At 44.2% G+C, this 18,087-nt stretch overlaps 1 protein-coding gene across 6 annotated transcripts in view; it reads right to left on the reverse strand.

Annotated features, from left to right (window-relative positions):
• Window positions 1-18,087, reverse strand: part of LOC137375400 (transcription factor Dp-2-like) — a 223,856-nt gene that overhangs the window by 176,379 nt on the left and 29,390 nt on the right. For 4 of the 6 annotated variants that reach the window (XM_068042569.1, XM_068042567.1, XM_068042565.1 and 1 more), the window contains one exon: window positions 5,358-5,478. In XM_068042569.1, the coding sequence (XP_067898670.1) occupies window positions 5,358-5,369 (12 nt within the window). In that variant the 5' untranslated portion in view covers window positions 5,370-5,478. Of the gene's footprint in view, window positions 1-2,114; window positions 2,134-2,201; window positions 2,271-5,357; window positions 5,479-18,087 lie in introns of those variants that run through there. The other 2 variants (XM_068042570.1, XM_068042571.1) reach the window with 2 other exon arrangements.

Genomic DNA, 18,087 nt, shown 5'->3' on the forward strand with positions numbered 1-18,087 from the left:
CTGCAAATACTTTAGCCTTGTCTTTTGCCCTGATGTGATGGGCTCCCCCATCGTTGAGGGGGGGGAATGATTAGATTAGATTAGATTAGAGATACAGCACTGAAACAGGCCCTTCGGCCCACCGAGTCTGTGCCGAACATCAACCACCCATTTATACTAATCCTACACTAATCCCATATTCCTACCAAACATCCCCACCTATTCCTACCAAACATCCCCACCTATTCCTATATTTCCCTACCACCTACCTATACTAGTGACAATTTATAATGGCCAATTTACCTATCAACCTGCAAGTCTTTTGGCTTGTGGGAGGAAACCGGAGCACCCGGAGAAAACCCACGCAGACACAGGGAGAACTTGCAAACTCCACACAGGCAGTACCTGGAATCGAACCCGGGTCCCTGGAGCTGTGAGGCTGCGGTGCTAACCACTGCGCCACTGTGCCGCCCAATATTTGTGGATCCTCCTCCTCCTGTTAGTTTTTTAATTGTCCATCACCATTCACAACTGGATGTGGCAGGATTGCAGAGCTTTGATCTGATCCGTTAGTTGTGGGATTGCTTAGTTCTGTCTATTGCATGCTGCTTCTGCTGTTTGGCATACAAGTAGCCCTGTGTTGTAGCTTCACCGGATTGATACCTCATTTCTAGGTATGCCTAGTGCTGCTCCTTGCATGCCCTCCTGCATTCTTCATTGAACCAGTGTTGGTCTGCTGGTTTGATGGTAATGGTACAGTGAGGGACATGCGGGGCCATGAGAATACAAATTGTGTTTGAATACAATTCTGCTGATGGTCCACAATGAATATTAAATCAGCAGTACAGCTCATCCTTGAACAAAAAACCTTTTTCTAAATTTGCAATAATTTACATTAGATCAAGCTTTCCATCAACATCCATTATGCTCATCATATAATATATACTTTTCTCAGCAGCAAACAAAAGGTTTTACCCTAACTATAAATGTCTGTATTCTATAACTCGATCAATGCTGAGAGTTAAACCTAAACCAACTTTGAAAGATCAATATGGTATATTTTCTTCTGCAAATATATATCTTTCCATTCCAGCAACTACCGAAAGTATTTACTCTAGTGCAAATTACCAGACAAAAAAGTTACCGAACCCCATTGCATGCACCCACTAATAGGCCTACCCTTGAAACCTCAGAAATTACCACACTGCAGACTCTCTGCAAAAAGATATACAGTTACGTCTTCTTTACCAGCAGAAACTGAAATCTTCTAATACCAATTTTTTTTTTAAATGAAGAGGAAACAGAAATATATACTGGTAGGCAGGTGTGAGCAACTGAAGTCATGTCTGGATGCAGCTGGATTCAGCTTAGTGTTAAAAACAGATGAGTCTTCAGGATGTAAAGTTTATAGTTTCTCAAACTCATCATGTTATGGAAGAAGACACAAGTTCATCAGAACAGTTCACCCATAGCTAAGTGATCAGCACTGAGCAGAAGTCAATGTCTTTCTGAAGGGAACAAGGGAGAGTGTATATGGGTTTTTATTACAATTTTTAAAAAATCTGTTTGGCAGGTAGTACTTAAGTAGCTAGCTAAACAGCAATATTGACAGAGGTCTACCCTTTTTATCCAGTAAGAGATGATGCTGGGTGCAGCTGAACAGATAGAAGCCTATAAGGGGAAAACATTATCTGAGTAGATAGATGGGGGAATAGAAATGCCTCAGTAATAGGTCTTAACTTTAAGTAGGGTCTAACTGAGCAATGTTTCTTTAAAGAAAAATGCCAACAAGCCATACACCTTGGTTCTTTATAGTTAACAATCAAATGTTGGAACAACTTAAGCTGTGGTTGACCTTAAATACAAGTTCCACTGAACTGATGCATACACAAAAAATATTAACCGCTACTCTGGCGCAAGCCTTTTTGAACAAAATGCACTCAGAACAACAACCTTTTGTTTGAACAATTCTTTTTAACAGCTAGCACTAGCACAGGTGCTATAGGCTAAGCAGCTATATTTCCCAAATGTGCAACATCGTGTGAATATGATCTTCAGATCATTTGCTGAGATGTAAGAGATAAATTTATGAAGGGATTAAAAAGAATGGATATATACAATTTAAAAATCGTAACTCATTGCAAAAGAATTATTGCAGTATCCTTCACTTTTTTTTGGCTTTTCCCAATTTTCTCCTTTCTTTTCTTCAAAGGCAGTGATACCTGCTGTGCTACAGTTCCATGGATGCCGACTGTGCTCCTTGCTCAGAAGATCATTCTTCATATACCAGCCTAAATAGAAAGCATCAGTAGGCTATTCAGCTGATGAGGAGATCATAGTTGAAACCAATCCCAAAATCTAAAAACATGCTTTATAGCAGAATTTACACAAAAAGTGATCAGACATAAGAACCACGTCTTATTTATCCTCTCCTCACCTGAAGGGTACAATTCTAGCACTCCGACTGACACATTGGCTGAGATCAAGTAACTCAGCCAGACCACAGGTCAAACCTTTTCAATTTTAAATTGGAAATATTAATCTCAAGCTCAGAAGAGTGTGTCTTTCAGATCAGACATTAAACCAATATCTTGTCAACCTTTCCTCGGGTCTGACATAAAACATCCCATGGTAATATTCGAAGAATAGGGAAATTCTCTCTGTTTCCTAGCCAAGAGTTAATCGTTCAACCAATATCACTGAAACAGATTATTTGGTCATTATCTCACGAGTGTTTGTAGGACCTTGCTACGCACAAATAGTCTCCCACATTCCCATACATTACATTGCAAAAGTGACTACACCTCCAATTCAGGACGTTGTGCTACTTGGAGGAGGACTTGGAGGTGATGCTGCCCCCATACACCTGCTGCCCTTGTCCTTCAATGTGGAATGCGAGTTTGGGAGGTGCTGCCAAAGAAATCATGTCATTCTCAGTATCTATCATTCAATAGAATAAATCTGGTTAAAGAAAAACAAAATAGTCTGTTGGTGCAATACTTTGGTCCATCAAAGGACTGCATACAATGGTGGAAGGTGATTTTCCCAATGGAGTGAATTGTGGCGGGAAGGAGGGAGTAAATAAGCACTGATGAGATGAATCCCTTTAGTGCAGGGAATCAAGATTAGAGGCCGAGCCAACCCAGGAATTTTGGCACACTTCCCAGAGGAAGAACCTTGGGAGCCTTGCTTTTCCCACAGTGATGCTAAGTAAAGGCGGTGGGGAATAAATTAAAATGAAATGGGTTAGAAAAAGAATTGCCTGCACAGGGTGAAACAAGGAAGAAAACCATATCTGTATTTGTTATGTAGCATAGTCGTGCAAATTCATACAATGAATTCTCAAACTTAGGTAAAGCAATAGCAGGTTGGGAGGCAGAAAAAGTGAAATACGAGGAAGAAAAGGAGGAATACTTCTCAGTTAGGGAGACAATGGTATAAGAGGTAATGTCACTGAACTAGTAATCAAGCAGCCCAGGCTCATACCCTGGGGACAGAGGTTCAAATCCCATCACGGCAGCTGGTGGAATTTAAATTCAATTAATTAATTCAATTTATTAACACAAAAACATGGAATTGAAAGTTAGTCTCAATAATGGTGCCATGAAACTATTGATTGTCGTTAAAATCCATCTGATTCACTAATGTCCTATAGGGAAGGAAATCTGCCGTCCTTATCCGGTCTGGCCTACACGTGACTCCAGACCCACAGCAATGTAGTTAACTCTTGATAGCCCTCTGAAATGGCCTAGCAAGCCACTCAGTTGTCAAGGGCAATTAGGAATGGGCAACAAATGCTGGCCTTGCCAGTGATGCCCATATCCCATGAAAGAATAAAAAAAGCGATTGGTTACACCACGGTATTGAAGACCAGTGTTAAGTTAATAAAAGCAAAACATTGCAGATGCTGGAAATCTGAAATAAAAACAAAGTGCTGGAAATACTCAGCAGGTCAGGCAGCATCTGTGGAGAGAGCAGAGTTAACATTTCAGGTCTGTGACCTTTCATCAGAACTGGCAACGGTTAGAAAAGATTTGGGTTTTAAGCAAGTGAAGTGGGGGAGGATTTGGTGGGGAAGAGAACAAAAGGGGAGTTGTGTGATAGAGCAGGAGAGATTAAATAACAAAGCTGTCATGGGACAAAGGCAAAGAGCATGTTAATGCTTGTGGTGAAAGACAAAGCATTAGTCCAGAGAGAGTGTTCATGGCACAGTAATGAGCAACTCTGTCCACATGAAAAAATAGGTATATGGTTAAAAAATTAAATTAAATTTTAAAAAATATAAAAAAGGAGTCCAGAGGCTTAAAGATCAGGTGCTGCTCCTCGAGATTGGTTGATGTTCACTGGACCACTGCAGCGGGCCACGGACAGAAATGTGGGCATGACAGCAGTGGGGAGGGTGTTTTGAAATGACAATCAACCGGAAGCTTGGGGTCATGCTTTCAGACTGGGCGGAGGTGTCCCGCAAAGTGGTCACACAATCTGCATTTGGTGTCCACAGTGCAGAGGCGACCACATTGTGAACAGTTAATACTCTCTCTGGACTAATGATGTGTCTTTCAACACAAGCATTAACACGCTCTTTGCCTTTGTCCCAAGACAGCATTGTTATTTAATCTCTCCTGCCCTCTGCCCTATCACACACCTTCCCTTTAGTTCTCTTCCCCACCAAACACCCCCATGCCCCCTTCACTTGCTTAAAACCCAATTCTTTTCTAACCTGCTGAAAGGTCACAGACCTGAAATGTTAACTCTGCCTCTCTCCACAGATGCCACCTGACCTGCTGAGTATTTCCAACACTTTCTGTTTTTATTATAGGAATTAAGTTACCTGCCTTTTATTGGGGAATGTTATGTGGCTGTGGAAGAAGTGGGGTTGGGTGGGTGGGAGGAGAAAGAAATCAAAAATCTAAAGGAGGTCAAGTAATATATGATCAGATAAATTTTGCAAGGGTGAAAAACATATCCAGTTTAGACAAGATGTTTTTCCTCCTCTGATAAGATATTAAAATCTAGGCAAAGCATCATAATGGAGTAACTGCCACACCCAAGGGAAGTTTGGTTTAATGAAGGTTGTACAACACGAGTCAATAACGAGGTTGAACTGTAGCCATACATAAACATAAAAGTTGAAAACTTAATTCAAGGAGTTAACATTTTAGCAAGCAACTTGCATAAAATGTTATGACATATGGAGTTCAAACAAAACACATTATAACTCCTGATGAAAAGTGATTTTAAAATCCTGTTGGTGCATGTTTTCTGCTACATGAAACAATAGGTCCATAGAGATGATTCAAAATATTAATTCTTCATCCACCCTTACACATCTATAACTAAACAAGAGCTCAATGTTTTACAGATACACTATCACTTACATGTTTTGCCATTGTACCTGCACCAAATCAGATGCTCTCTTTCCAAAGTTCTTCAGGGTCTTCAGAAGCAAACAAAAGTGATACTTTTAGCACGAGGCTTCTTTTACAGCACCAGGATGTCCTGTTGGAAATAAGGTTTTGCTTTAATAATCAATCCAACAATACTACAAACACAGCTGCCAAAATAGGAAGAGAGGTTTAATCTGATTAACCTTTAACACTTCAATGTAGAGATAGTTTCAGGAATCATCACTAGAAATAAACTCTGTGAATGGGTGCATATTGAGAATGAGTCAATAGTATAGGTATTACAATGGCTCCAAGCACAAAATTACAAAGGCATTTGAAGGGCATCCTGATGGCTCAGTGAATGGATAATACTGGGTGGGGTGCATTGAGGTGTGGTAAAGGCTAAACATCTTAGAGAGAGGTTACAGTCAACTATGAAATTTTCTCTGAACTGATGAAGGAACACTAAATATTAACTGAATGACAGTGCAGATTGTCTCGTGTCTCCTGCTGTAGCTGTGCTTTGCTACACTATGTGAATTATGCCTTGGGATCACATCCACATTTTCACGTCATTTTTCAAATTCTCCCATCCAGTTCAGCTTTCAGTTATTACACTCAAATGTTACAGTCATAGATGATTGGAAAAAAATGATGGGGCTGGGTATTGATCACAGACATTTAATATTCAAATACAAAACTTTATGTTATAGAACATAGAAAAATACAGCACAGAACAGGCCCTTCGGCCCACGATGTTGTGCCGATCCTTTGTCCTCTGTCAAGGACAATTTAATCTATACCCCATCATTCTCCTTTATCCATATACCTATCTAAAAGCCGTTTGAAAGTCCCTAAAGTTTCTGACTCAACAACTTCCCCAGGCAAGGCATTCCATGCCCCGACCACTCTCTGGGTAAAGAACCTTCCCCTGACATCCCCCTTATATCTCCCACCCTTCACCTTAAATTTATGACCCCTCGTAACGCTTTGCTCCACCCGGGGAAAAAGTTTCTGACTGTCTACCCTATCTATTCCCCTGATCATCTTATAAACCTCTATCATGTCACCCCTCATCCTTCTCCGTTCTAATGAGAAGAGGCCTAGAATGTTCAGCCTTTCCTCGTAAGACTTATTCTCCATTCCAGGCAACATCCTGGTAAATCTCCTCTGCACCCTCTCCAAGGCTTCCACATCCTTCCTAAAATGAGGCGACCAGAACTGCACACAGTACTCCAAATGAGGCCTTACCAAGGTCCTGTACAGCTGCATCATCACCTCACGGCTCTTAAATTCAATCCCTCTGCTAATGAACGCTAACACCCCATATGCCTTCTTCACAGCCCTATCCACTTGAGTTGCAACTTTCAACGATCTATGCACATAGACCCCAAGGTCTCTCTGCTCCTCCACATGCCCAAGAACCCTACCGTTAACCCAGTATTTTGCATTCGTGTTTGTCCTTCCAAAATGGACGACCTCACACTTTTCAGGGTTAAACTCCATCTGCCACTTTTCAGCCCAGCACTGCAACCTATCCAAGTCCCTTTGCAGACGACAATAGCCCTCCTCGGTATCCACAACTCCACCAACCTTTGTATCAATTATGTATCCTCCATAATGGATGTTGGAAAGCCTTTACAACTGATGTACTTCAGGGGTCACCAACCTTTTCTTAAGTGAGAGCAACTTCTGATAAAGGAAAAATATCACGAGCCACCACCTCCACTTGCTCGTCCCGTGGTGACGTCAGTGCATACGGCGACGTCAGAATGCGCATCTGCAGATTAATGCTGGCAGGATGACGTAGGCAATCGGATTGCGTTATCAGGAGCTTTATGTGAGCTACTCAAAGGTCATCGCCAGCTACCAGTAGCTCACAATCGAAGTGTTGGCAACCCCTGATGTAGACCCAACAGGTTGACTGTCGAGTAGCATTGGCTTCACAAATGCAGTCAATGACACTCAAGAACTTGAAGGCAGCAATGGCACAAAATTGTTGCTGTATCTCTTTATGTCCCTATTTCTGTGTAAACAGATAGCCTGTATGCCTGCTGAACCAGCGCATCATTCAACTCTTAAAATGGAGGTAATATCCATTGCCTGATATCTAAGTATTTCTTTTGAGAAACACAGCATCAGTCACTTGCTTCGTACAGACTGGTTTATGTGTCAGATATCTGTATCTAGTAATAGTGAATGAACCAAAGCAGATAAGGAGGGTAACATCTAGGCAACAGTGACCATAACATAATATGATACAGGATAATAATTGAGAAGGCCGAGCATGATAAAGACCAGGGTAATAGATTGGAGAAAAATTGACTTTGCGAGGCTGAAAATAGAACTTGGGAAAATAAAATGGACAACAGTATAGGTACGCAAATAGATCAGCAATGAGAAATGTTTAAAATGGTGTTCAACAGAGTCCAGTAAAAATACATTCTGCTAAAAAAACAAAAATAAACTAAACACTAATGATTCACCATGGATGAAAACAGACACAAGGGAAAAATTGAGGGTAAGGAAAGAAACATACACTAAGTGCACGGACAGCAAGGGAGAGCATGACAAGGGAAAATATGAAAAGACTTGGTGTGAACTCAAAAAAAAAGGTCAAAGAGGAACAATGAAATTCAATTATCAAGGAGAATAAAACAAAATAGAATAGTCTACTGGCATATACATTTAAAAAAGGGAAGTCATGATGAGAATAGGGCCATTGAGAGATCATCAGGATAAAATAACAGGCAACAACAGTGATTTTTTTTTTTGAAAACAGATACATTTTGTTGAAGCAAGAATACCAATGTAAGGAAAGCAACAAATTTATATTATATGAGAAGAAAGTGCTGATTGGTTGGCAAGTGGACTCTGGCAATGCCTCTACCAATTAGAATCCACTTGCCAACCAATCAGCACTCTCTTCTCACATAGCATATATTTATTGCTTCCTTTACATTGGTATTCTTACGATTTGTCCTGATGAGTGCAAGACGAAAAGCTGCGACAAGATGTCTCGGTTTTCAGCAATACTCAAGTTCTGTACTACCAAATGATTTTTTTGTTGTTGTTCTAGCCATAGTCCCAGAAGACCACAGGCCTCTCTCTCCATTAGAGAGAGAGACCGACAGTTGGCAATGTATAGCTTGAGGGTCACCACTCTGCAAACGCGGGCAAGGTGAAGAGGCAGGCCCCCCATGAACTAGCACAGCCGGTACGGGGATTGAACTCGCGCTATTGGCATCTTTCTGCATCACACTCTAGCTGTCGAGCCAACTGAGTTAATCGACCCCCGATAGCGATTTAGCGATGTCAGAAATATTAAATAATTATTTTGCTTCAGTATTTACCAGGGAGACAGAACAGTGGACACAAGATCAGAAGATGAGTGATGTAACCACATTCAAAATAGAGGATAAATATTTAATAAACTAATCAAACTCAGAATAAAACTCCTGTTCCAGACAGATTGTATTCATGCATTTTAAAAGAATCTAGGGAAGAGGTAGCAGAAGCACTAATACACATATATAACAATTTGTTAGACGGTGTAGTGCTAGAAAACTGTTATCATAACTATATTTAAAAAGAGAGATAGAACACTTCTAGGGGACTACAGACCAGTCAGCTTAATATCAGTAGTAGAAAAATAATGGAATCCATCCTAAAACAGAAAACAGAAATAGTTAACAAATTTCCAAAGGGAAATTTTGTTTATAGTCTTTCTCAACAATCCTCTTTGGAAAGCTAACAGAATGTATACAAGGGATGGAATACATCTAGATTTCCAATTTCCAAAAGGTCTTTGATAACGTACCACATAATAGACTAAGATTCATTACCACATAATGAATAAGGTCAGAGCTTGTGGAGTTAGGGGACAAGTAGCAGAATGGACAGCTAGCTGACTGTAAAGCAGAAAGCAAGGGCAAAGGGTAGCTAATCAGAGTAAAAGCAGATGGGAAGTAAGGCTCCACAAGGATCAGTGCTGGGGCCTCTGTTGTTCACAATTTATGGTTAACAATTTAGACTTTGGAATCAAAAAACACAATTTCTAAATTTGCGGATGACACCAAATTTTTTTTGGTGGCGGGGGGGGGGGAGGAAATCGTCAATTCTGAGGTGGATTGCAACAAATTACAAGACAACATTAATAAACTTGCAGAATGGGCATATGATTGGCAAGTGAATTTCAACATGGATAAATCCAGGTTTTACATTTTGGTAACAAAAATAAGGAGGTCGCGTATTATTTGGAAAATAAGAATCTAAATGGGGTGTAGGAGCAAAGGAATTTGACAGTACAAATACACAAATCACTGAACGTTGCGATGCAGGCCAATAAGCCCATAAAAAAGCAAACCAAGCACTCGGGTTTATTTCTAGGGGAATAGAACTGAAAAGTAGAGAAGTTATGCTAAACTTGTATCAAGCTTGGTTAGACCACACTTGGATTAGTGTGTACTATTCTGGTCGCCATATTATAAACAAAAAAGCTACTCTGGAGAGGATGCAAGCAAGATTTATAAGGATGATAGGCATAATCTCACAGTTCCAGTAGCAGGAAAAAATGAACAGCCTCAGTCTCTTGAAAAAGAGAAGGCGGAGGGATGGCCTAATAGAAGTCTTTAAAATTATGAAAGGTTTTGATAGACACATAAGGAGTGTTTCCACTTACGGGATGAGTAAAACTGAAGGCCATCAGATAAGACAGCCACCAAGAAATCAAATAGGGAATTCAGAAAAAACTTCTTTACCCAGAGATTGATAAGAATGTGGAACTCACGATCATAGGGAGTGGCTGAGGTGAATAGTTTAGAGGCATTTAAGGTGAGGCCAAATAAGCATATGAGGGCGAAGGGATGGGAGGAGACTCGAGTGTAGCATAAATGCAGCATGGATTGGTTGGGCCGAGAAGTCTTCATGCTGTATATTCTATGTAATTCTATGTAATATCTCATGAAGTGGTCTGCAAGGATTGCGTTGCATAGAAGCTTAAGGCTATAGTAGGAAGAAACATCCCAGTTGTTGAGGCTATCAGTAAGTCAGATAACAGATTAGTCATCGCCTCTGCAGTGAAAAGGGTTTCCTCTAATCATATCCAGGTAGGACTGTGGTGGTCTGCAAACATGGATCCTTGGGTAGTATTAGCAGTGAATTTACCTCCCAAGGCATCTTTGAATCTGCACGTCCTCCTCATTCAATTCATGCAGTACTATGGGAACAGTCTTCCCACAAAACAGGTTAGGTCTGACTTGTACCTGACAAAACTAAGAAAATGTAGTTTTGCAAATCTGGGGCTTCAACAAAAAGGTAGAAAGATAGAAGGATGTCAAAGTACCATAACATGTTCATTGAAAAGAGCGGGGCGAGTGGGAGAGGCTTCATCGAAAAGAGCGGGGCGAGCGGGAGAGGCTTCATCGAAAAGAGCGGGGCGAGCGGGAGAGGCTTCATCGAGAAGAGCGGGGCGAGCGGGAGAGGCTTCATCGAAAAGAGCGGGGCGAGCGGGAGAGGCTTCATCGAAAAGAGCGGGGAGAGCGGGAGAGGCTTCATCGAGAAGAGCGGGGAGAGCGGGAGAGGCTTCATCGAGAAGAGCGGGGCGAGCGGGAGAGGCTTCATCGAGAAGAGCGGGGCGAGCGGGAGAGGCTTCATCGAGAAGAGCGGGGCGAGCGGGAGAGGCTTCATCGAAAAGAGCGGGGCGAGCGGGAGAGGCTTCATCGAAAAGAGCGGGGCGAGCGGGAGAGGCTTCATCGAAAAGAGCGGGGAGAGCGGGAGAGGCTTCATCGAAAAGAGCGGGGCGAGCGGGAGAGGCTTCATCGAAAAGAGCGGGGCGAGCGGGAGAGGCTTCATCGAAAAGAGCGGGGCGAGCGGGAGAGGCTTCATCGAAAAGAGCGGGGCGAGCGGGAGAGGCTTCATCGAGAAGAGCGGGAGAGGCTTCATCGAGAAGAGCGGGAGAGGCTTCATCGAGAAGAGCGGGAGAGGCTTCATCGAGAAGAGCGGGAGAGGCTTCATCGAGAAGAGCGGGGAGAGGCTTCATCGAGAAGAGCGGGGAGAGCGGGAGAGGCTTCATCGAGAAGAGCGGGGAGAGCGGGAGAGGCTTCATCGAGAAGAGCGGGGAGAGCGGGAGAGGCTTCATCGAGAAGAGCGGGGAGAGCGGGAGAGGCTTCATCGAGAAGAGCGGGGAGAGCGGGAGAGGCTTCATCGAGAAGAGCGGGGAGAGCGGGAGAGGCTTCATCGAGAAGAGCGGGGAGAGCGGGAGAGGCTTCATCGAGAAGAGCGGGGAGAGCGGGAGAGGCTTCATCGAGAAGAGCGGGGAGAGCGGGAGAGGCTTCATCGAGAAGAGCGGGGAGAGCGGGAGAGGCTTCATCGAGAAGAGCGGGGAGAGCGGGAGAGGCTTCATCGAGAAGAGCGGGGAGAGCGGGAGAGGCTTCATCGAGAAGAGCGGGGAGAGCGGGAGAGGCTTCATCGAGAAGAGCGGGGCGAGCGGGAGAGGCTTCATCGAGAAGAGCGGGGCGAGCGGGAGAGGCTTCATCGAGAAGAGCGGGGCGAGCGGGAGAGGCTTCATCGAAAAGAGCGGGGCGAGCGGGAGAGGCTTCATCGAAAAGAGCGGGGCGAGCGGGAGAGGCTTCATCGAAAAGAGCGGGGCGAGCGGGAGAGGCTTCATCGAAAAGAGCGGGGCGAGCGGGAGAGGCTTCATCGAAAAGAGCGGGGCGAGCGGGAGAGGCTTCATCGAGAAGAGCGGGAGAGGCTTCATCGAGAAGAGCGGGAGAGGCTTCATCGAGAAGAGCGGGAGAGGCTTCATCGAGAAGAGCGGGAGAGGCTTCATCGAGAAGAGCGGGAGAGGCTTCATCGAGAAGAGCGGGAGAGGCTTCATCGAGAAGAGCGGGAGAGGCTTCATCGAGAAGAGCGGGGAGAGGCTTCATCGAGAAGAGCGGGGAGAGGCTTCATCGAGAAGAGCGGGGAGAGGCTTCATCGAGAAGAGCGGGGAGAGCGGGAGAGGCTTCATCGAGAAGAGCGGGGAGAGCGGGAGAGGCTTCATCGAGAAGAGCGGGGAGAGCGGGAGAGGCTTCATCGAGAAGAGCGGGGAGAGCGGGAGAGGCTTCATCGAGAAGAGCGGGGAGAGCGGGAGAGGCTTCATCGAGAAGAGCGGGGAGAGCGGGAGAGGCTTCATCGAGAAGAGCGGGGAGAGGCTTCATCGAGAAGAGCGGGAGAGGCTTCATCGAGAAGAGCGGGGAGAGCGGGAGAGGCTTCATCGAGAAGAGCGGGGAGAGCGGGAGAGGCTTCATCGAGAAGAGCGGGGAGAGCGGGAGAGGCTTCATCGAGAAGAGCGGGGAGAGCGGGAGAGGCTTCATCGAGAAGAGCAGGGAGAGCGAGAGAGGCTTCATCGAGAAGAGCGGGGAGAGGCTATCCTGTATCCTATCGTCTGTTCAGTGGAATAAGCTTGTTCAAGAAAACCAAGTGTGACATCACAGGCAAGCAGGTAGGTGATTGGTTTGGGAAGAAGCTACCTGTTTGTTGAGTGTTTGGTAAGTGGTTAACGTCTACTCTAATCGTAACATTTAAAATAGTAAAGGAACTAGTGGTAAGCTTAATAAAATATATAAAAAAAGGAAAATAAAATAAATAAACCAATTAAGCGGTTAATTGAAACACATTAAGGATGGCAGGACAGGTGGCGTGTCATGGCTGCAGAATGTGGGAGATCCTGGATGCCAGTCTGATCCAGGACAAACACGTGTACAGTGTTTGCAACTCAAAAGAGCTTCGGCTCAGAGTCATTGAACTGGAGGCCGAGCTGCAGACACTATGACAGATTAGGGAGGGGGAAAGTTACCTAGACATTCTGTACCAGGAGGCAGTCACAGCCCTTAGGATAGAGTTTTCTGATTTGGTCTGCGGTCAGGGACAGGAGCGTGCAGCTGCAGCTGAGGCAGGTAAGAGGACCCAGAGGTCAGGAGTGCAGGAGCCTCAGCCTTTGTGATTATCCAACAGGTTTGAGGTTCCTTCAGCTTGTTTGGATGAGAGTGGGGGCTGCAGGGTGGATGAGAAACCTGACCATGGCACCATGGTACAGGAAGCCATTCAAGCGGAGAGAGAAAAAAGAAATGTAGTGGTAGTAGGGGACAGCATAGTTAGAGGGATTGACACTTCTCTGCAGCAAAGAGCGAGAGTCCAGACGGCTTTGTTGCCTCCCAGGTGCCAGGGTTCGGGACACCTGCTCAGGCTTGGAGAGGAACTTACAGTGGGAGGGGGAGGATCCAGTCGTCGTGGTCCATGTTGGTACCAACGGCAAAGGCAGGACAAGGAAAGAGGTTCTGCATAGTCAGTAATGGATGAGCTGGATGTACAGCCAACAAAATCGGAACTCAGTGAAGCCATTGATTCTCTAGCCAGTGGAAAAGCCCCTGGGAAGGACGGCATTGCCCCTGAAATCATCAAGAGTGCCAAGCCTGCTATACTTTCAGCACTGTACGAACTTGCTTTGCCTGTGCTGGGACGACGGAGCAGTACCACAGGACATGCGCAATGCCAATATCATCACCCTCTATAACAAGGGTGAACACGGTGACAGCAACAACTACCATGGAATCTCCCAGCTCAGCATAGTGGGGAAAGTCTTCGCTCGAGTTGCTTTAAACAGGCTCCAGAAGCTGGCTGAGCATGTCTACCCTGAGGCACAGTGTGGCTTTCGAGCAGAGAGATCCACCATTGACATGCTGTTCTCCCTTCGCAAGCTACAGGAGAAATGCCGTGAACAACAGATGCCCCTCTACGTTGCTTTCATTGATCTCACCAAAGCCTTTGACCTCGTCAGCAGACGTGGTCTCTTCAGACTACCAGAAAAGACTGGATGTCCACCAAAGCTACTAAGTATCATCACCTCATTCCATGACAATACGAAGGGCACAATTCAGCATAGCGGCGCCTCATCAGACCCCTTTCCTATCCTGAATGGCGTGAAACAGGGCTGTGTTCTCGCACCTACACTGTTTGGGATCTTCTTCTCCCTGTTGCTCTCACATGCATTTAAGTCTTCAGAAGAAGGAATTTTCCTCCACACAAGATCAGGGGGCAGGTTGTTCAACCTTGCCCATCTAAAGAGCGAAGAACAAAGTACGGAAAGTCCTCAACAGGGAACTCCTCTTTGCTGACGATGTTGCATTAACATCTCACACTGAAGAGTGTCTGCAGAGACTCATCGACAGGTTTGCGGCTGCCTGCAATGAATTTGGCCTAACCATCAGCCTCAAGAAAACGAACATCATGGGACAGGACGTCAGAAATGCTCCATCCATCAATATCGGCGACCACGCTCTGGAAGTGGTTCAAGAATTCACCTACCGAGGTTCAACTATCACCAGTAACCTGTCTCTCGATGCAGAAATCAACAAGTGCATGGGAAAGGCTTCCACTGCTATGTCCAGGCTGGCCAAGAGAGTGTGGGAAAATGGCGCACTGACACGGAACACAAAAGTCCGAGTGTATCACGCCTGTGTCCTCAGTACCTTGCTCTACGGCAGCGAGGCCTGGACAATGTATGTCAGCCAAGAGCAACGTCTCAATTCATTCCATCTTCGCTGCCTCCAGAGAATCCTTGGCATCAGGTGGCAGGACCGTATCTCCAATGCAGAAGTCCTCGAGGTGGGCAACATCCCCAGCATATACACCCTACTGAGCCAGCGGCGCTTGAGATGGCTTGGCCATGTGAGCCGCATGGAAGATGGCAGGATCCCCAAAGACACATTGTATAGCGAGCTCGTCACTGGTATCAGACCCACTGGCCATCCATGTCTCCGCTTTAAAGACATTTGCAAACGCGACATGAAGTTCTGTGACGTTGATCAAGTCATGGGAGTCAGTTGCCAGCAATCGCCAGAGCTGGCGGGCAGCCATAAAGGCGGGGCTAAAGCGTGGCGAGTCGAAGCGTGGCAGTTGGCAGGAAAAAAGACAGAAGTGCAAGGGCAGAGCCAACTGTGTAACAGCCTCGACAACCAACTTTATCTGCAGCACCTGTGGAAGAGTCTGTCACTCTAGAATTAGCCTTTATAGCCACTCCAGGCGCAGCTCCACAAACCGCTGACCACCTTCAGGCGCTTACCCATTGTCTCTCGAGACAAGGAAGCCAAAGAAGAAGAAGAAAGCAGAACTAGCTAAAGTGAACTGGCAAATTAGGTTAAGGGATAGGTCAATAGAGATGCAGTGGCAAACATTTTAGGGAATATTTCAGAGTACACAGAATAGATACGTTTCAACGAGAAAGAAAAATTCCAAGGGTGGGACCCACCATCCGTGGTTAACTAAAACAGTTAAAGACAGTATCAAACTTAAAGAAAAAGCAAATAATTGCGCAAAAATGGGAGGCGGGACAGAAGATTGGACAGAATATATAAAACAACAAAGAATGAGTAAAAGATTGAAAAGGAAGGTAAAATTAGAGTACGAGAGAAAGCTAGCTAGAAATATAAAAACAGATAGTAGGAGTTTCTATAGATATTTAGAAAAGAAAAGTTAACAAAGTGAACGTTGGTCCAACAGAAAGTGAGTCTGGAGAATTAATAATGGAGGGTGGCAGATGAATTGAACAGGTATTTTGCATCAGTCTTCACTATTGAGGATACAAGTAACATCCCAGAATTAGCTGTAAGTCAGGAAATGGAAGGGAGGGAAGAATTCAAGAAAATTACAATCACCAGGGAAGTGGTACTGAACAAATTGTTGGAGCTGCAGTCCCCGGCTCCTGATGGACTTCATGCTCGGGTCTTAAAAGAAGTGGCTAGTGAGATAGTTGATGTGTTAGTTAAGACAGAGATAAGGAGAAATTATTTCTCTCAAAGGGTCGTGAGTCTTTGGAATTCTCTTCCTCAAAAGGCAGTGAAAGCAGAGTCTTTGAATATTTTTTAAGGCAGAGGTAGATAGATTCTTGATAAGCAAGGGGGTGAAAGATTATCGGGGGTAGGTAGAAATGTGGAGGAATCAGTTCTGGCATGATCTTATCGAATGGCGGTGCAGGCTTGAGGAGCCGAGTGGCCTACTCCTGCTCCTAATTCGTATGTTCAAAGGAGAAATAGTCAAAGGCACCAGGCAAAAACATACACTTCAACAGCAACAAACTATAATAGCAATCTTGCTCATTGAATTCTCCCAAAACAGTCCAGGCACATTGTGCAGTCGTGTGTTTTTTATAGGGGTGAAGGGAACTCGGGGTGCAGAGCCTCATTCAAAGTTACGGAATATGGGGTGCTCATGCTTCGCTATAGAATGACCTCATTTTGTCCCTTGGAATCACACATTGCAAAATGTGGCACGTGACAGATGAAGCCAGCAGGGCTTTACAAAATCAGGGTTAAGGGCTCCATCTTTGTAGCTCTGTGTCCTCAGTCACTTTCAGGAATATTCTGACATCTGTATCTTCTGGGTTCTTATCTCCTTCTGAAGGCATACAAAATACGGCAAGGTAATCTTAGAGATATTAATTTTAAAAATGTGTTCAGAAAAAAGTTGCCTGGAGTCCAACTTACATTTAGGCCATAATAAAAACAAGAAATGCTGGAACCACTCAGCAGGTCTGGCAGCATCTGTGGAAAGAGAAGCAGAGTTAACGTTTCGGGTCAGCGACCCTTCATCGGAACTGGTTCGATTGAAGAGTCGCTGACCCGAAACGTTAACTCTGCTTCTCTTTCCACAGATGCTGCCAGACCTGCTGAGTGGTTCCAGCATTTCTTGTTTTCATTTCAGATTTCCAGCATCCGCAGTATTTTGCTTTTATTTTACATTTAGGCCACACTTGCTACTATCACTTCAAGACAAATTTCTAACATTCTATGTAGTTTTCAAACATCAGATTCTTTTCAAATCATCTTTAAGTGCATTATTAACACAAACAATGAATCATTACAGCTCTATACACCTCAAGTTTCATATATTGAATTATATACAAGAAATTTGTGACTAATAATTAACCTAACATAAGAGGTATTGTATTAATTCCTACTTCAAATGTGTTCTACAGTTCACAAAAATGTAAAAAAAAAGCAGCAGGCTACTTTATATTAGTCAAGTTTATCATTTGTATTTCAATCTCAGTGTGCGAATGCACTGCTGCTCAATTCAAAAGGAAATTGAAAGTGCTACCAAAAGGTGGGATCACTGCCAAAATAACCATCCCAATATGAGCAGTAAACAGGTGGCAATTCTGATCATTGTATTTTCTCTAATCTGAAGTGGAATTTGATCTCAAAGCTGGCTTTGTACAGTGGTGCCCAGGTGCACAAAGTTTAAACTCTGCTCTGATAACCAATTCAGAATTGTTTTATCAATCCTCACTGTTCAAAAAGTCTCCACATTTCTTCCTGCAAAATTACATGAATAAAGTCCAGACAATTCCTTATGGATCACAGCAATAAGAAAAGGTAGACATTTTTTGAGCCAAGTAGTAACTATTTCCCCAACCTACAGCTGTTGTGTGTTCCATGCTACCACAGAGAAGTTTCACACCCATAAGAGCAACATACAAAACAAATGATTCGTGGCAATAAATTACAAGATAATTTTGATCTCACAATTTTGTCAAATTCTCGAATTCCCTCCCGAAATATCTCTGCTTCACAACCTCTCGTCTTTGACCATTAATTGAGGATTCCTAACTCAGTAACCGTACCAATCTTCCTTTAGCTAGATCTCCATATTACAAAACAGATAGAGGCAATGGAGAAGCTGC

This window comes from Heterodontus francisci, chromosome 11 (assembly GCF_036365525.1).
Source record: "Heterodontus francisci isolate sHetFra1 chromosome 11, sHetFra1.hap1, whole genome shotgun sequence".
In the NCBI taxonomy this organism is placed as follows: Eukaryota; Metazoa; Chordata; class Chondrichthyes; order Heterodontiformes; family Heterodontidae; genus Heterodontus; species Heterodontus francisci.